At 46.8% G+C, this 20188-nt stretch overlaps 1 protein-coding gene across 1 annotated transcript in view; it reads right to left on the bottom strand.

The window, feature by feature from the left end:
- Positions 1–724: 724 nt before the first annotated feature.
- Positions 725–20188, bottom strand: part of PHF1 (PHD finger protein 1) — a 91697-nt gene continuing 72233 nt past the window's right edge. The window contains exons 10-15 of the mRNA XM_082263535.1: positions 19000–19067; positions 14925–15065; positions 10753–10867; positions 9062–9159; positions 5012–5089; positions 725–1380 (exon numbers count right to left, since the gene is read on the bottom strand). Of these exons, the coding sequence (XP_082119661.1) occupies positions 1137–1380; positions 5012–5089; positions 9062–9159; positions 10753–10867; positions 14925–15065; positions 19000–19067 (744 nt within the window). The 3' untranslated portion in view covers positions 725–1136. The remainder of the gene's footprint in view (positions 1381–5011; positions 5090–9061; positions 9160–10752; positions 10868–14924; positions 15066–18999; positions 19068–20188) is intronic.

Raw genomic sequence — 20188 nt, 5'->3', positions numbered from 1 at the left:
CCGCAGACGAGTGTGGAGGGTTCGGTTTCGGGAAGTATGTGTCAGAGACGAGTGTGGAAGGTTCGGTTTCGGGAAGTATGTGCAGGAGCAGGAGACGAGTGTGGAGGGTTTGGTTTTCGGGAAGTATGTCCTGGAGACGAGTGTGGAGGGTTCGGTTTCGGAAGGATGTGCAGGAGACAACTGTGGAGGGTTCGGTTTCGGGAAGTATGTGCCGGAGACGAGTGTGGAGGGTTCGGTTTCGGAAGGATCTGCAGGAGACAAGTGTGGAGGGTTCGGTTTCGGAAGGATGTGCAGGAGACGAGTGTGGAGGGTTCGGTTTCGGGAAGTATGTGCAGGAGACGAGTGTGGAGGGTTCGGTTTCGGGAAGTATGTGCAGGAGACGAGTGTGGAGGGTTCGGTTTCCGGAAGTATGTGCCGCAGACGAGTGTGGAGGGTTCGGTTTCGGGAAGTATGTCCTGGAGACGAGTGTGGAAGGTTCGGTTTCGGAAGGATGTGCAGGAGACAAGTGTGGAGGGTTCGGTTTCAGAAGGATGTGCACGGTTTCAGAAGGATGTGCAGGAGACAACTGTGGAGGGTTCGGTTTCGGGAAGTTTGTGCCGGAGACTAATGTGGAGGGTTTGGCTGCGAGAATTATGTGCCGGAGAGGAATGCAGAAGTTATGATAGGTGAATTTACCATTTTACATAAAAAAACGCCTTTTAAAAATAAGCAGAAGAGATTGAGACCAGGTCCAACTTTTTTTTAATAATCCTTGACAGACATGAATGTGTTTCCTTGGAGATGCTAACAGACAAGAACCTGCACAACTGTTCAACACACGGACACCATCTTAAGCCAGAGCTTAGAACAGACAGGACATCATACCTTCCATCCCACCTACTAAAGGATGTGATACAACAAAGCAAAAGAGGAGAAAAGAAAACAAATCGGATTTCCTTCATCAAATCGTCCCGCAGTAAAGTAACACAGCCTCCGTGAGCTGACACCGTATAAACACATGACGGGACGAGAAGCACAAGCACTGCTATGTACACGCGTGTACAGAGAGTTCAAAATCAGCCTTGCAGAGCTGTATTTACAGTCAGCCAAGAAGTGGGACCCACGAAGTGTAGCGCACAGGGGCAGAGCGTGTGAGATCAGAAGATGCCGCCTTCCTCATACTCCACCAGATACTGAGTATTCCCTTGTGGGGTGACCCGCTTGGCCAGCACACGCATTCCCTGCTCCACAGTTTCTGACCAATCGCAACCTTCCGAAGAGGAAGAGGATGAGCGCCGAGGAGGAGAGGATGAGGGCTTGTCCGGAGAGGCGACCGGGGCTGATGAGTCCAAAACTTCAGACAGCAGAGTGGAACCTTCTGAGACAGCAGCAGATGCCTCGCTAAACACAAATAACACAGGAGTGAGATAACGCAGCTATAAGGGTTCATATAACCAGGCACAGCATGAAACATGGCATTTCTCAACCCCCTGCTCCTGTAGGAAAGAAGTCATTTGTAATGAAGAGACAGGAACCCCAAGGCAGAACACAATAAGATATTGCTCATTCTGTGCTGCTTGCTTTATTATTCCTGGTGTGCAAAGTATTTGTAAGCCCAATTACTAAAATCTCATAAAAACTTTAACATATCAACCACTTCCGGACCACCCATAGCAGATAAACTGTTACAGACGGCCCTCCTGCGCAGAATCACATATATACTGAACAAAATTATAAACGCAACACTTGTTTTTGCCCCCATTTTTCATGAGCTGAACTCAAAGATCTGAGAAAACCGGGAATCATCCGTGAAGAGAACACCTCTCCAAAGCACCAGACGCCATTGAATGTGAGCATTTGTCCTCTCAAGTCGGTTACGAAGACAAACTGCAGTCAGGTCGAGACCCCCATGAGGACCACGAGCATGCAGATGAGCTTCCCTGAGACGGTTTCTGACAGTTTGTACAGAAATTCTTTGGTTATGCAAACCAATTGTTGCAGCAGCTGTCCAGGTGGCCGGTCTCATACGATCTTGGAGGTGAAGATGCTGGATGTGGAGGTCCTGGGCTGGTGTGGTTACACGTGGTCTACGGTTGTGAGGCCGGTTGGATGTACTGCCAAATTCTCGGTTATCCCTTTGGATATGGCTTATGGTAGAGAAATGAACATTCAATTCACGGGCAACAGCTCTGGTAGGCATTCCTGCAGTCAGCATGCCAATTGCACGCTCGCTCAAAACTTGCGACATCTGTGGCATTGTGCCGTGTGATAAAACTGCACATTTTAGAGTGGCCTTTTATTGTGGCCAGCCTAAGGCACACCTGTGCAATAATCATGCTGTCTAATCAGCATCTTGATATGCCACACCTGTGAGGTGGATGGATTATCTCAGCAAAGAAGAAGTGATCACTAACACAGATTTTAGTCTTAGATCTTTGAGTTCAGCTCATGAAAAATGGGGGCAAAAACAAAAGTGTTGCGTTTATAATTTTGTTCAGTGTATATCCAGTATATATGTGATTCTTTACTTCTGCCTAAGGGGCGTGCGCCGCAGGCAGACTGCTTCTGCTGAATTTATTTACAGCAGAAGCCAATCTGCAGGTGACGGACACTGGATGTCCTCCGGCACCCGCTGATCGTCAGGCAGAGACTCTGAACAGGGATCTGCCTATGTAAACAAGGCAGAGCTCTGTTCTGACAGAGGGGGAGTGATGGATTTTCTGTACCCGTAAAGCAGGGGAAAAAAAAGCATCACTTCCCTTAGTAAAAGAACATCCCACAGTACACAAAAACACTGGTTAGGCACACATTTAACCCTTTGATCGCCCTAGATGTTTAACCCCTTCCCAGCCAATGTCATTAGTACAGTGACGGTATGTATCTTTAGCACTAATCACTGTATTAGTGTCATTGGTTCCCACAAAGTGTCAGATTGTCCGCCGCAATATCGCAGTCCCGCTATAAGACACTGATCGCCGCCATTACTAGTATAACAAAAAATAAATAAAAATTCCAGAATATATCCCATAGTTTGTAGACGCTATAATTTTTGCATCAATATACGCCTATTGGGATATTTTTTTTAACAAAAACATGTAGCAGATTACACGTTGGCCTAAATTTATGAAGAAATTTGAGTTTTTTAACTTTTTTATTGATGTATGTATGCATGTATGTTTTGATAGCAGAAAATAAAAAAATATTGGTTTTTTTTTCCTTCCAAATTCTCAGCCTTTTTTTGTTTAGAGCGCAAAAAAGCCCCAGCGCTGTTAATTATAGCCAGTGAGGAGGGCATGGGGGGCAGGGCCAAGCCACACTCTGTGTGTCAATGGACGCACAGAGCTGGCTTGGGAGTGGGCCTGCATGAGTGCCGCCACAGCAAGCGGCTTGTTATGGGGCACTCCAAGGGAGGAGTGGGGGGTGGTCTGAGCCAGAAGCGGCAAAGGGACCCGAGAAGAGGAGGATCAGGGCTGCTCCGTGCAAAACTCATACACTGAGCTGGTAATTATGACATGTATGTTATTTAAAAATTTTTTTTTGATCCTTTACAATCACTTTAAGGAAAACGCTGTAAAAATAACCTTATTCCTTGCTCAGGCAGACATCCAAGGCTCACCTCTTCTCTCTGATGCGCCAGGTTGTAGGCGGGCCCTTGCCAGCCTGACATATACTATTTTGCCAAAAGTATTGGGAAACCTGCCTTTACACGGACATGAACTTTAATGGCATCCCAGTCTTAGTCCATAGGGTTCAATATTGAGTTGGCCCACCCTTTGCAGCTATAACAGCTTCAACTCTTCTGGGAAGGCTGTCCACAAGTTTTAGGAGTGTGTCTATGGGAATGTTTGACCATTCTTCAAGCCTTCATAAAGACATGGATGAGCAAGTTTGGGGTGGAGAAACTAGACTGGCCTGCACAGAGTCCAGTTCAGGTCAGGCACTGATGTTGCATGAGAAGGCCTGGCTCACAGTCTCGGCTATAATTCATCCCAAAAGTGTTCTGTTGGGTTGAGGTCAGGACATTGTGCAAGCCGGTCACGTTCCTCCACCCAAAACTCGCTCATCCATGTCTTTATGGATATTGCTTTGTGCACTGGTCCTTGGTGGAGGGGGGATTATGGTGTGGGGTTGTTTTTCAGGGGTTGGGCTTGGCCCCTTAGTTCCAGTGAAGAGAACTCTTAAGGCATCAGCATACCAAGACATTTTGGACAATTTCATGCTCCCAACTTTGTGGGAAGAGTTTGGGGATGACCCCTTCCTGTTCAAACATAACTGAGCACCAGTGCACAAAACAAGGTCCATAAAGACATGGATGAGTGAGTTTGGGGTGGAGGAACTTGACTGGCCTGCACAGAGTCCTAACCTTAACCCGACAGAACACCTTTGGGATGAATTATAGCCGAGACTGTGAGCCAGGCCTGCTCATTCAACATCAATGCCTGACCTCACAAATGCACTTCTGGAAGAATGGTCAAACATTCCCATAGACACACTCCTAAACTTTGTGGACAGCCTTCCCAGAAGAGTTGAAGCTGTTATAGCTGCAAAGGGTGGGCCAACTCAATATTGAACCCTACGGACTAAGACTGGGATGCCATTAAAGTTCATGTGTGTGTAATGGTAGGCGTCCCAATACTTTTACCAATATAGTGTACAATGCAGGACTATTGGTCCTTCCATGAATGCAATGATGTCACAACGAGACCACTGGCCTGAGCTCCAAAGACAAGAGGCTTTAGGAGACTGGTTGCACAGTGCATTGGAAGCCTTTCCTGAGCAATGAATAAGGTAAGTATAAGACCTTTTTCCACTTTTCGTATATATTTAACAAGCCTTCTGCAGTGCGGGGTAAGAGGCCCATCCAAGGGTCATCTTTTTCTGCTGTCCAGAGTGGGGCTTCAATGTCCTAAAGTCATTTTCAATGCTTTTAAAATTGCAGCTTTTATTACAATAATAGCTGATGATCCTGACATGAAAGTTCTTGCTATTGCTTACAGCATGCAGTCATCTTGTAGTCTGTGTATATCTTTACCTAGACTGCAGAGAAGCGGCTACAGGTCCAGAGGTGTTGGCAGAGGGGTGAAAAGAGGCGAACATCCGAATCGGATGGCTAAAACAGAAATGAAGTCATTATGAGGTGGACATGGCATTGACAAGCAGTAAAATGTACACAAAAATAAAACATTATTAGAAGGTTCGGGCTGCGTTACCCAATGCAAGGAAAAGCAAATAGCCTTGTTTTCTATGGAGTCAATTCAAACCAATGTGCTGCCGGTGTGCACTAAAAAAATAGGTTGCATTTTTGTTCAGCTTGTTGCAACACACAGCAGTGCATGGTAAAAGCACAGAAGAAGGAAAAAAGGGAAAAAGCCTTTAAAGAGGTTGTAAACTCAGTTACATTTTTTTATTTTTTTTTTACAAGCTGAAAGAGAAACACATAATGAGCTAGTATGCATAGCATACTAGCTCATTATGAAATACCTTAGAACGAGCCCCCGCCGTGCCGTCCGCTCACCTCTATGACGGGCGACATGTCCAGTCGCCCGTCTTCCGGGATCGCGGCATCCGGCCATCTGATTGGCCGGAGCCGCGGTGACGTCGCTCCCGCGCACGCATGCGAGAGCCGACAGTCACGGCACGGGACTCTGAAGGAACGGCACCAGCGGCCGTTCCTTCAGAGCGCATGCACCAGTGACGTCACTGGCTGCATGTAAGGTAAATATCTCCTAAACGGTACATGATTAGGAGATATTTACAGTACCTATAGGTAAGCCTTATCATAGGATCACCTATAGGTACAAGTTACAGAGGAGGGTTTACTTCCTCTTTAAAAGATCACAGTGCATCCAGAAAATATTCACAGCGCTTCACTTTTTCCACAATTTGTTATGTTACAGCCTTATTCCAAAATGGAACAAATTCACTATTTTCCTCAAAATTATACAATACCCCACAATGACAACGCGAAAGAAGTTTGTTTGAAATCGTTGCAAACATATTAAAAATAAAAAATGAAAACAATCCCATGTACAAGAGTATTCCCAGCCTTTGCTCAATACTTTGTTGGAGCTCCTTTGGCACCAATTACAGCCTGAAGTCTTTTTGAGTATGATGCTACAAGCTTGGCACACCTATTTATGGGCAGTTTCTCCCATTCTTCTTCGCAGGAACTTTCAAGCTCCATCAGGTTGGATGGGGAGTGTCAGTGCACAGCAATTTTCAGATCTCTCCAGAGATGTTCAATTGGGTTTCAAGTCTGGTCTCTGGCTGGGCCACTCAAGGACATTCACAGATTTGTTTTTCCGTAGGCACTCCTTTGTTATCTTGGCTGTGTGCTTAGGGTCATTGTTCTGTTGGAAGATGAACATTCACCCCAGTCTGAGGTCCAGAGCACTTTGGAGCAGGTTTTCATCAAGGCTGTCTCTGTACATTGCTGCATTCATCTTTCCCTCGATTCTGACTAGTCTCCCAGTTCCTGCTGCTGAAAAACATCCCTACAGCATGATGTTGCCACCACCATGCTTCACTGTAGGGATGGTATTGGCCAGGTGATGAGCGGTGCCTGGTTTCCTCCAGACATGACATTTGCCATTCAGGCCAAAGAGTTCAATCTTTGTTTCTCATGGTCTGAGAGTCCTTCAGCAAACTTCAGGTGGGCGGTCATGTGCCTTTTACTGAGGAGTGGCTTCCAACTGGCCACTCTCCCATACAGGCGTGATAGGTGGACTGCTGCAGTGATGGTTGTTCTCCTGGAAGGTTCTCCTCTCTCCACAGAGAAACGCTAGAGCTCTGTCAGAGTGACTATCGGGTCCTTGGTCTCCTCCCTGACTAAGGCTGGCCATACATGTTCAACTTTTGTTGTACAATTTTATGTCAGATCTACCACAAACCACATAATGTGAGTTCAAAGCTAAACAACACATTCATTTGTATCCAATTAGGCAGGCCTTCGTACTACATACTTGAAGGTAAATTTTAAGAAAATCTGACAGAAAACTGAAAGAAAATTGTATCATGTATGGCCAGCCTAAGGCCCTTTTCTCCTGATTGCTCAGTGTGGCCGGGTGGCCCACTCTAGAAAGAGTCCTGGTGGTTACAAACTTTTTCTATTGATGAAATATGGAGGCCACTGTGTTCATTGGGGAAGGGTACAGAAAAACTGCAGACCTTTTTCTGTACCCTTCCCCAGATCCGTGCCTCGATACAATCCTATCTGGGAGGTCTACAGACAATTCCTTGGACTTCATGGCTTGGTTTGTGCTCTGACATGCACTGTTAACTGTGGGACCTTATATAAACAGGTGTGTGCCTTTGCAAATCATGTCCAATCAACTGAATTTACCACAGGTGGACCCCAATCAGTTGTAGAAACATCTCAGAGATGATCAGTGGGAACAGGATGCACCTAAGCTCAATTTTGAGGGTCATGGCAAAGGCTGTAAATACTTATGTACATGTTTTAATTTTTTTTTATTTTTAATACATTTGCAAAGATTAAAAGCCCATTCACACAGGGGCGACACGACTTGCTGGGGCGACCTGTGCAGTCGCGGTGCACAGCGTGCACCGCGACATTGGCGCGACATGCACGGACTTCATATAATTGAAGTCAATGCAGGTCGCCTCCAGGTCGCCCCAAAGTAGTAAAGGACCCTTTTTCTAAGTCGGAGCGACTTGTGTCGCTCCTATTAGAACGGGTCCTGTGCTAATCAATGGCAGGCGACCCACCGCGACTTGTCAGGGACCAAGTCGCTTGACAAGTCGCGCTAGTGTGAATGGGGTCTTAAAAAAAAACTTCTTTCATGTTGTCATTGTGGGGTATTGTTTGTAGAATTTTGAGTACAATAATGAATGCAATCAATTTTGGAATAAGGCTGTAACGTAACCAAATGTAGAAAAAGGTGAAGCGTTGGGAATACTTTCAAGATGCACTGTATATTAAAAATGCATTGCAGCACAACGCAATGTAAAATCGCATGCCAGCATATGTTTGGATTATTACTTTAATGTTTCTATTGAGGTACAGTAAATTGTACTCAAAAAGGTGCGCAATCTCTTTTAAACATAATAATAAAAGTGAATTTAACAAAACATAACCCAATTTCTATAGTCATTCTATAAATCTCTATTCCTAATCATAAACAGCATATGAAATTGTAAACAACTATTTAAGTTGTAACTATCTATATACTGTATAGTCCACTCCCAGTGTACAAACCAATGAACTGAATCCCTCCGTATCTGCAGCACCTCTCTAAATACGTCTCCTCCACTCTTGTACCAGTCCAATAAACTATGCCACTCCCACACATCTCAGCACAAAAAGCATAAAGCTCTCCGCCATTGTACACCGACAGGTGTGATGACGTCACAACACAACAAGCCCAAGCTTGCACGTTTCGTCAACAATAGGACATCTTCAGGGGACAGATTGTACCAGTGGATCCGGAGGGATTCAACTCACTGGTAAAGACCATTTGATCTCCTAATTATTACAGAGATAAAATATTTCTGGTAATAGGTTTGCACTGTTGAGAGTCTGGTGTCCCAGGAGCACTGCGCATTGACTTGTATATTTCACAAGTTCTACAGATTGCCCTTGGGCCCTGATTGGACACTGGGGGTGGACTATATTTGCCTCTCTTCATACATCTCCTTCACTCATGTACCATTCAAATAAACTGCCACTGCCAAACACCTAATACCCATCGGTAACCATTTTAACTAGTCAGGCACAGTCTGTAGCCCAAACTGGTCTTTATGGCAGGCGAAGTTTAAAAACATCTGCACAGTTTCGGAGGTCTCTACTGAGTCCCTACCTCCATGTATTCATATTGGCCCATGGGCAGTCCCACTGGTCAACAGGAATTCACAGTAGACAAAACAGGATGGAGAAGGCAGTGCCAAAGCTTTGCCCAGCAGAGAGGCCTAAAACTTGGCTGTGAAAGGAAGGTTTTGGGCAGGTATGTGCACCTCTAGGTACCTGTGCTTCATATCTGCACCAGTTTTTCTGGCTCGCCCTTCTGGACGAAGAAGATTAGAGCCAAACTGCAACTTAAAAAAACACATTTGTATCTCTCACCTCTGCAGGCAGCGCGCGCCAGTGCGTCTGAAGTTGTAGGTGCTGCCGCGGTATCCCACATATTCTTGGTTAGGACTGATTGGATTTTGTATCGCATCCTGCAACAAAGGCAGACAACTAAATGAAGATGAATGAGACCAGTAAAGTGATGCAGCCAGTTCCAAGTGGTCTTCAGGGCCTACTATGATTAGTGTTTAGTTGGACAGTCAAGCCCTGCTGTATTGAGGCTTATGAGTTTGTCATAATATTCCTTGTCCGAGGGTGTCAGAATCTCTTTTTATTTCATGCAAGTGCCAGTTAATACTTTTTTATGAAATATCCTAAAAGTCAGAAGTTTAATCCCTAACAGTTAAGACATTTTTTAAATTCTTTTAGTTCTGTATAGAGTGGAGGTTAGACCTGCTTTTCTCAACCTTTGAAACCCAGAGAAATCTTTTAAATACTTTTTAGGTCTCAGGGGACCCTTGCTAAAATGTATTCGTCACGGTTCAGTGGGTAGTATGCACCCTACATTGCTGGTCAGAGAAAAATGCTCCCTCTAGTGGTCAGATTGCTACCTTTACAGGCTGCTTAAAAGATCATTGGTGTCTTGCCACTGGCTCAGTCAAGTGGCGCTACCAGGGCTGCTATTAGAAACCACAGGGCTCCATACAGCCAACCTGACAGCCCCCCCCCCCCCCCACATCTAATAGACATAGTTTATTATGCTTTAGTTATGAATGAACACAGTGAGTGATCGGTACCGATCACTCATTGTGTTCATTCAGGAAAGGAAGGGGCAGGTAAGTATGAACTATTTACTGGACCCTTCCCCCACTCTCCATCCTAAAGGATCCTATTGTAAGCTTGCAGCTACCTGCAGGAAGGAGAGGAGGGAAGCCAGCAGCACTGCGGGGGTACAGGGGCCTGGGATAAAGGGGAAACATATGATAAACAGGGAGGGTAATCAGTGCGCCAGGGGATAGGGGAGCAATTACCGGACCTGATGGCTCTCTCTGCAGCAGCTGAAAGCCGACAGGAGAGAGAGAAGATGCCAGCTTTCAGCTGCTGACGAGAGTGCCATACAGGGGATCGCTTCCAGTAATTGCCACATCAACCTCCCGCCTCACCGATCACCCTCCCTGCCTAAATACGATCCACACCACTGCCTGGACCCTCTACAGGAGAAGAGGTGATGCCCCTTATCCACAGCCCTGCAGGTATCATCATATGGGAGGTCAATCAACCACAACTCAAAGGATCCCCTAGCAACATCTGGAAAAATGCTGGTTGAGAATGGTCTGGGTTTTGTATTGGAGAGATCTGTCCTCACCCCCAGTGTGGTCACTGTTACAGAAAGTGAGATATAAGGGTCAGAGACAACAATAAAAACTTGACAGAAGTCCTTCCCCATCCCCATTCTTTACAAAACCAGAAAGAAAGGTGGTGAAAGAAGGATGTAATTATGGAAGTGGGAGGTTGCACAACCTAGAATCGTGAAGGCACTACTTGTGTAGGCTACAAAGAATCGTGGGAATTTCCTATAACTCTACAAATGAGGATTAACTGAACTCTATGGACAGAGCACCTCTCAATGTAAACTTGTGCTGTACTTCAGCAGCCAGTAAAATCCAGGACAAGTCTTATAGGACATTCCTAGCAAAATCTGGAAGAGAATAGAGAATGAACATTGACATTCCACATAGCATTACCTGGGTAACAGCTCTCTGCAGCTTCTGCTTCTCCTTCCGCGTCCTTTGCGCTATGCTTGGCGTCTTTGTTCTGTGTGGGGGGCGTTTCAGGACCCCCATCCTCCCTGAAAGGGAACTGCAAGAGATCTTTATATCCGCTCGCTGAGAAGGGGAAGGGAGACAGGCGAGGCAAGCATGTTATATATACAGACAGGCTTAGTCAGTAAGGCAAAGAGCAATCTGCTGTCACCCATACCAACCCGTCACAAGTAAAGTATATCTCCTGCCAAAATCTTTCTTTCCTTTTGGATGGGGTATTTAAGGGTTAGAACCTCCATTAAGTTTTCACTTTTCCTTTAAATTAGACAAAATACAACAAGAGTTACGTTCAAAAAAGTCCCAATAAAGTGCTTGTTATGAATCAAAACAGCTTGAAGTGAAAAGTAATAAATATTGTGTCTTGAAAAAGAAGTCCTGACCTCAACCCGACAGAACATCTTTGGGATGAATTAGAGCGGAGAATGAAAGCCAGGCCTTCTCGTTCAACATCAGTGCCTGACCTAACAAATGCGCTTCTGGAAGAATGGTCAAACATTCCCATACACACACTCCTAAACCTTGTGGACAGCCTTCCCAGAAGAGCTGAAGCTGTTATAGCTGCAAAGGGTGGCCAACTCAATATTGAACCCAACAGACTAAGAGTTAAGTTAAGTAAAGTTCATGTGTGTGTAAAGGCAGGTGTCCCAATACTTTTGACAATATAGTGTATGTAATAAATACTCGGTCCACCAATGGAGTCCTAAGCTTCTGCCTGACTAGATAAAAATCATCTCTTCTAAAGTGCTCCTGTGCCTTTAAGAAATCCTGTATGTGCCTCATTCACAAGAAGAAGATGTAAAGGAATCTCTCATAGTGTAGCATATTACATTTTTATTAAGAAACAATTAAAATGCATTTACACCATTAAGAAGTATAACATGCATGTAAATAGATCAAAAACGCTGGTTTGCGTTCCAAACTGGAAGTGACGTGTCACGGAAAGTCCCGCCCAACGCATTTTGTCAGCAACGTCTAATGCCATCAGGGGATGTGACCCCTGATGACGTCAGACGTTGCTGATGATACTCGCTGGGAGGGACTTCATTGAGACACGTCACTTCCGGTTGGTGGAACACAAACCGGCATTTTTTATCTATTTACATGCCTGTTATACTTCTTAATGATGTAAGTGCATTTTAATTGTTTCTTAAAAATTGAATATGCTACACTATGAGAGATTCCTTTACATCTTCCCCTTGTGAATGAGGTACATACAGGATAACATAAAGTAACAAACATTGCTTTTTCTGAAGCTTGAAGATATGCAACTCTGTTTATTTTAAAAGAGAAGTTCGGCTTTCCTTTTTTTTTTTAAAAATCATACTTACCTAGGTGGATGCAGAATCGATCCGATGCTGCATCTGTCCCCCGCTGGCTCTAACACTGAGAACCGCGTGATCTAAGTCTGCTGATCGCTCGGTTCCCAGAGCTCCATGAGCAGAGAGCTGGTGCTCTCTGCACTGCCCTGCCCCCCCCCCAACACTAAAAACCACGTGATCTAAGTCCGCTGATCGCTCGGTTCTCAGAGTTATCTCTTCTCGCCCTTTTGGCTAAGATCAAGTGTAGTATATTTTCTAAATATTCAATAGGGACGTGGTGCTTTCCAAATTACTCCAAACTTATAGAGATAGTCCTTTGTTTATACAAGTGTAGTATCTGTTCTTATCAGTTGGTATGGGCCTTAGCTAGTACCAGTATGACCGAAACCCGGAGCGCTCTAAGTATTGAGGTATGGGGAGTAGGTCATCTGGGAAAGCATGTGGGGCCTGACGCCTTCTGATTCGAATGGGTTGAACTGTCCTAACCAGTTTGAAGGGAGCAGGAAAGCCGGTCTGGAGGGTGAGCCCGGTGGAACTGCTCCTGGATGTAATGGGCTGAGGAACAGGATGGCGAGGGGAGGGCTTTCTCTCCTGGGTTTTGATCTGGCTTGCTGACGGGCCTGTCCCCAGTTGTAGGCAAGCTCTCTCTAAGCTGTCCAGGTTCTGATGTCTGCTGGTGGGGATAGGCTACACTCGGTCTGGCCGGGGGCTGAGATTGAAAAAGCCCGTAGTGTAAGTGCCCCTGGGGTGGCAGCCCAGGGGTGCCTTAATTTCTCACTGGTGAGGGGCAGCTCGCTGTGAGTTTTTTCGGCACCTTGGTCACTGCACTATGCACACCTTTTTCGCACCTGCCTCTTGGGACAGGCCTTTTGGCTTGCACCAGAGGAATTTTTTATTCCGGCTGGAAGGCCTGCCTTGGTTCTCCACATGGCACCAAAGCACTTTCCCCACTACCCTTTCCCCACTTTTTTGTTTTGTCTGTCTTTTTCTTTTAGTCCGTCACCTGCACTGTCACCTTTTTTCTTTATTTGCACAGACTGGAGTGTGTGGGTCCTCGGGCCCAGCCTTAAGTCTTGGGAGGGGGTGGATATGGCCTTTTGGCTTAGTTCGCCCTCTCCCATGGGGTCTCCCTTCGGGGGAGCCCTACTTAGTACTCGGTGGGGGCTGTTTCGGCAGTCCCCCTGAAGAACGGGGTCGGTCTGGTTTCGGCCAGACAGACCATGAGTACCTTATGTCCCTGTCAGGAGTCTTGAGCCCCGGGGGATTGAGGTTTCGGGTCCTACCTCTTCGGAGGGAAGACCATACGTTGTCGCACACCCTGTGCTTTTTTGTGTTCTCACTTTGTGTGTGTGCACTTTTTTATGCACCGGGTGGAGTCTTTTGAGTGTGTTGCACACGCTACGGGCTTTAAAAAAAAAAGAAAAAAAGAAAAAAAGTTTCGTGAGCACAGAGCTGGTGTCAGTCACCAGCTCTCTGCTCTGTCCTCGCCCCCAACCCCCCCCCCCCCCCCCCACCAATACTGAGAACCAGGTGATCAAAGTCTGCTGATCGCTCGGTTCTCAGAGCTCCGTGAGCAGACAGCTGGTGACTGTCAGTCACCAGCTCTCTGCTCTGCCCTTGCCCCCCCCCCCAACACTGAGTACCGCGTGATCAAAGTCCGCTGATCACTCGGTTCTCAGAGATCACTCGGTTCTCAGAGCTCCGGGAGCAGACAGCTAGTGACTGTCAGTCACCAGCTCTCTGCTCTGCCCCCCCCCCCAACACTGAGAACTGCGTGATCAAAGTCCACTGATTGTGCAGGTTCTCAGAGCTCTCTGCTCTGCCCTCACCCCCCCCCCCCACCCCAAGCTCACTGGAGACGCTGGGCTGAGGATGGAGCTGGGATAGCTGGCTCAGGCTCCCAGCGGTTCACTGAGAGGCTCAGCCGGGTGGCGCTCCAGGGTTGTGGGCGGATCCCAACTTTATTCTTGCTCTAATTTGGACCAACTCTGTGACATCAGCCGACAGAAGGCTTAAGCCCGCTGTTTGCTGAAAACGGTTACAGGAGTGCATAACAAACTGCACTCCTGTGATCCACAGGAGAAGTACAGCCAAACGAGTTTTGGCTGTACTTCTCCTTCAAGTTTATTTGCACATAATTATATAATTGTTGATTTTTATTACACCTTTATTTTGCACAGGGGTTATTACTATTGTTCTTTAAGTTTTACTGCTGCCTGGGATTCCATTGGGAAGGTTCCCCCTCACTTCCTGTCCTGGTGACACCCTGCCAAAATGACAATCGCACCAAAATGGGAACATTGAAAGCAATAAACACCTGATAGGAATTCCAAATCTTTCCACACTCTTCAGAACTAAAAGAAATTATAAATGGTTTCCTGGAGTTGATCTTCAACATTGTCACCAAGAGAGGAAGTGAGAGGAAATCTCTGAAAGGGATACAGACAGTTATGGAAACACCCTTTGTTAGTAAAAGTGGGGAAAGTGAGAACCCCTGTCAGTTTATTTTTTAGCTATGTGGTCCAATTCCAGACTGCCCCTCACTTGTCTTCCAATAAATACCCGAGAGAGGTTCTAACCCTTCCATCCTCTGTTCAGAAAGAAAAAAGTTTTGGCCTACGTTACTTTTAAATTTTTTACTGGTCTGACTGCGGTAAGCTAAAAGCTGCTAAAAGGTTGCTATGAGTTTGTTTGCTCTTTGCACACCCTTACTGAAAAACCCTGAGAGATAGCCGATGTGAATATTAACACGGAGAGTCAGTCAGGGTCCCTCACCTTACACAAGGAGTGGGGCTCCTTACGTCTGTGTCCTGTAGCCTCAGCTCAGTCACTGTACTCTGTGGGGCGGGAGGGGGGACACGGCTCTGCAGCCCAAATAGACACTTTTTTTTCTTGATCTCCTTCCCGGAAATAAATCTGAAAACAAGATAAATAATCCAACATAATTCACACATAAGCAAATAGACATGACACTTATAGCATAGCCCCTCTTTCTCCCAGCAAACCTCAGTTTTGTAGCAAGCAATAAGGAGTGAATCATAAGGAACCAATAGGAGGGACCTGTAATGTAATGTGTCCTGTAATTTACTCCAAGAAAAGGATTTAAGGAGGTGAGTCAAAAATCCCGACCTGGAAAGGAACAAACTTGAAACTTGACCAGCTTTCATGTTTCAGGGGACAAGCCCCCTTTCTCAGAGCAAAACTCTTGCTCTGAGGAAGGGGGTTTGTCCCCCGAAACACGTCGGCCGGTAACATCATCCGTTTGAACCTATGAGGTTTGAGGGCTGGCTTCTGGATTTCATGATACACTATCACTCTTATTGGTTTTGTAAGTATAATTTGTATCTTTTTCCCTTTAATAAAGTGCTGTAGATCAGTGGTTGCCATCCTTTTGGACCTCACGGCCCACTAAACTCACAATTTTGATTCCCGCGGACCACTAACATTAATTTTTCATGCCTTTTACATACAATGCTCCAGCTCTCTGCCCCCATCCCCTGCATCACCCTGCTGCCTTATACATACAATGCTCCGGCTCTCTGCCCCCTTCCCCTTGCATCCCCCTACTGCCTTATACATACAATGCTCCGGCTCTCTGCCCCCTCCCCCCTGCATCATCCTGCTGCCTTATACATACAATGCTCCGGCTCTCTGTCCCCTTCCCCCTGCATCACCCTGCTGCCTTATACATACAATGCTCCTGTTTTCTGCCCCCTTCCCCCTGCATCATCCTGCTGCCTTATACATATAATGCTCCGGCTCTCTGCCCCCTTCCCCCTGCATCACCCTGCTGCCTTATACATACAATGTTCCGTCTCTCTTCCCCCTTCTCCTGCATCACCCTGCTGCCTTTTACATACAATGCTCCGGCTCTCTTCCCCCTTCCCCTGCATCACCCTGCTGCCTTATACATACAATGAACCGGCTCTCTGCCCCCTTCCCCCTGCATCACCCTGCTGCCTTTTACATACAATGCTCCGGCTCTCTTCCCCCTTCCCCTGCATCACCCTGCTGCCTTTTACATACAATACTCCGGCTCTCTGCCCCCCTCCCCCTGCATCACCCTGCTGCCTTTTACATACAATGCTCCGGCTCTCTTCCCCCTGCATCATCCTGCTGCCTTATACATACAATGCTCCGGCTCTCTGCCCCCTTCCCCCTGCATCACCCTGCTGCCTTATACATGCAATGCTCCGGCTCTCAGCCCCCTTCCCCCTGCATCACCCTGCTGCCTTTTACATGCAATGCTCCGGCTCTCTTCCCCCTTCCCCTGCATCACCCTGCTGCCTTTCACATACAATGCTCCGGCTCTCTGCCCCCTTCCCCCTGCATCACCCTGCTGCCTTTTACATACAATGCTCCGGCTCTCTTCCCCCTGCATCATCCTGCTGCCTTATACGTACAATGCTCCGGCTCTCTTCCCCCTTCCCCTGCATCACCCTGCTGCCTTATACATGCAATGCTCCGGCAACCCTGCCCCCTTCCCCCTGCTGCCTTTTACATACAATGCTCCGGCTCTCTTCCCCCTTCCCCTGCATCACCCTGCTGCCTTATACATACAATGAACCGGCTCTCTGCCCCCTTCCCCCTGCATCACCCTGCTGCCTTTTACATACAATGCTCCGGCTCTCTTCCCCCTTCCCCTGCATCACCCTGCTGCCTTTTACATACAATGCTCCGGCTCTCTGCCCCCTTCCCCCTGCATCACCCTGCTGCCTTATACATACAATGCTCCGTCTCTCTTCCCCCTTCTCCTGCATCACCCTGCTGCCTTATACATACAATGCTCCAGCTCTCTGCCCCCTTCCCCCTGCATCACCCTGCTGCCTTATACATGCAATGCTCCGGCTCTCAGCCCCCTTCCCCCTGCATCACCCTGCTGCCTTTTACATACAATGCTCCGGCTCTCTTCCCCCTTCCCCTGCATTCCCCTGCAGCAGAGGTACTGCTGGGAGGAGGAAGAAGGATGAGTCAAGCTGCTGAGTTACTGCTTAGAGGAGGAAGCAGGGTGAGACAAACAGCTGAGTTACTGGGGGGAGGAGGAAACAGGGTGAGCCAAGCAACTGAGGTACTGCTGGGAGGAGGAGGTAGGGTGAGCCAAGCTGCTGAGTTATTCAAGTGAGCCCAGCTGCTGAGGCACTGCTGGGAGAGCAAGAAGGGGTAGCTGTGCTGCTAAAAAACTATTAGGAAGGGGACCTTTGCTCCTGAGTTACTGCTGGGTTTATATAGCGCCAGCAGTTTGAGCAGCACTTTACAACCTGAGGGCAGACAGTACAGTTACTGCTGGGAGAAGGAAGCAGTGTGAGCCAAGCAGCTGAGTTACTGCTGGGGGGAGGAGGCAGGGTGAGCCAAGCTGCTGAGTTACTGCTGAGAGAGGTTTTTCAGAGCTCCTTTTCTGCTTGTTAAGAATATGTAAAAAAGGTAAATGTCTATTGCCTGGCCACAGTTCTACTTTAAAAAGGCCAAACAACCTCAGGGAAACTATTGTGAAGGCTTCAATGTGCTTTGCAATAATATGTTCTGCAACTTGGCAGAAAAGCGTGTGGTTCCTCATTCTTGGATCTGCAAATAAATCTGACATGCTGAGATGTTGTGCCGGTGCCAATGTAGATAAAAGCCGTCTCCAAAGCGGCAGCAGGGTTCTGGTTTAAAAATCACCCGCTAGGACCCTAAATATAATTATAGATGCTATCTGCATTGAAAATAAGGATCTTCAGCAGAAAACCTTGGTATAGTGCATTTAAAAAGGGGGTCCTGAGAGGCCCGAAACATCAGCCTGTGACAATTGTTTAATGATCTATGTGAATAAAGAACAAGATTATCACTGTACCAAAGTATGCTGGGGACGATAGATCCCTATTTGCCTATGTTTGTATGGTGGCGCCATCCACCAATTCATTATAATATCCTACAACAGGGGTGTCAAACTCAATTTCATCGTGGGCCACATCAGCAGTATGGTTGCCCTCAAAGGGCCGGTTGTCTCTGAGGTGCGCTATGTACAGAGTGCAAGGTTCAGGAGTGCATTATGTGCAGAGTTCAGGACTATGCTATGTACAGAGTACAAGGTTCAGGAGTGTGCTATGTACAGAGTGGAGGGTTCAGGACGGTGTTACGTACAGAGTACAGGGTCCAGGGGTGCGTCATGTACAGAGTGCAGCGTTCAGGGGTGTGCTGTTTATGGAGTGCAGGGTTTAGGGGTGCACCGAGTTTGTAACCCTTGTGTAGGCTGCTCTACTACCTGCGTATTTGCAGGGAGAGCGTGCTTTCTCGTAGATTCTGGGGATCTGTCCCCGCTGTGCCCTACCATGAGTGCGTCCAAGAAACTGTTAGATTTGGGAGCTGCTGAGGGCAAAGCTGTCCCTTGTAAACACAGAAGGCTTCTGTATTTACAAGTGGCAGCAGGGAGTAGGAGAGCCAGAGGTGGAAGAATGGATTTCCGGCTGCAAAACTGGGTGTAAGGGGCACATGACAAGGCCTGGGGGGCCGCATTTGGCCTGTGGGCCTTGTGTATGACATACGTGCCCTACATGAACTATGGGTGAGGCTGTAAGGAATGCAATGGATACAATAAAACTGTCTGCATTGAGTATATGTGAGTCTCCAGAAAAGATGGTTACTTTTCACAATCCAAAAACATGCTAGCAGACAGAAATGATTCCACTCCAAAATGTTACAGCACTTGTGTGGTTGTGGTGGGAATATCAGAGTGCAAGCTCTTTTGGTGCAGTCTGGTGTGATTGGTTCTATGTATTCTATATGTGACTTATCAATATATGAGGACTATATAAATGTGGTAAATAAATAAGCAGGGATTTATTTGATAGAAAATATCTTGTCTAGCTCTTACCTGTCTTTCTGAGCTGTCAGAGCATGAAGCAGATTAGAGTACCGTTCTGTTCGAGGAGTATCTGTGAGCTGAGAAAGGAATTGTGTTACAGATTTGTGTTTATTTCTCAGTAACCAGCACACATCAAATTCTCTTTCACATCAACAGGCCTGTGAAGGACACTGGATATACACTCACTGGCCACGTTATTAGGTGCACCTTGCTAGTATCGGGTTGGACCCCCTTTTGCCTTCAGAACTGCCTTCATTCTTCATGGAATAGATTCAACAAGGTGTTAGAAACATTCCTCAGAGATTTTGGTCCATAGTGACATGATAACATCACACAGATTTGTTGGCTGCACATCCATGATGCAAATCTCCTGGATTGAGATGTGGTGAGTGTGGAGGCCATTGGAGTACAGTGACCTCATTGTCATGGTGAAGAAACCAGTGGTGAGATGATTGGAGCTTTGTGACATGGTGCATTATCCTGCTGGAAGGAGCCATCAGAAGATGGGGACACTGTAGTCATAAAGGGATGGACATGGTCAGCAACAATACTCAGGTAGGCCGTGGCAATTAAAGGATGTTCAACTGGTACTAAGGGGCCCATAGTGTGCCAGGAAAATATCCCCCACACCTTTACACCCCCACCACCAGCCTGAACCGTTGATACAAGGGAGGATGGATCCATGCTTTCATGTTGTTTACACCAAATTCTGACCCTACCATGAATGTCGCAGCTGTAATGGAGACTCATCAGACCAGGCAATGTTTTTCCAATCTTCTGTTGTCCAATGTTGGTGATCCTGTGCGAATTGTAGCCTCAGTTTCCTGTTCTTAGCTGACAAGAGTGGCACCCGGTGTGGTCTTCTGCTGCTGTAGTCCATCTGCTTCAAAGTTTGATGTGTTGTGCATTCAGAGATGGTATTCTGCATACCTTGGTTGTAACGAGTGATTATTTGAGTCACTGTTGCCTTTCTATCATCTGTCCATTCTCCTCTGACGTCAACAAGGCATTTTCCTCCACACAACTGCCGCTCACTGGAAATTTTCTCTTTTTCGGACCATTCTCTGTAAACCTGAGAGGTGGTTGTGTGTGAAAATCCCAGTAGATCATTAGTTTTTGGAATATTCAGACCAGCCCGTCTGGCACCAACAACCATGCCACGTTCAAAGTCAGTTAAATCCCCTTTCTTCCCCATTCT

Source organism: Pelophylax lessonae (genome assembly GCF_965119305.1).
Source record: "Pelophylax lessonae genome assembly, chromosome: 7".
Taxonomy (NCBI): domain Eukaryota; kingdom Metazoa; phylum Chordata; class Amphibia; order Anura; family Ranidae; genus Pelophylax; species Pelophylax lessonae.
This window is presented reverse-complemented; position numbering and strand designations above follow the sequence as displayed.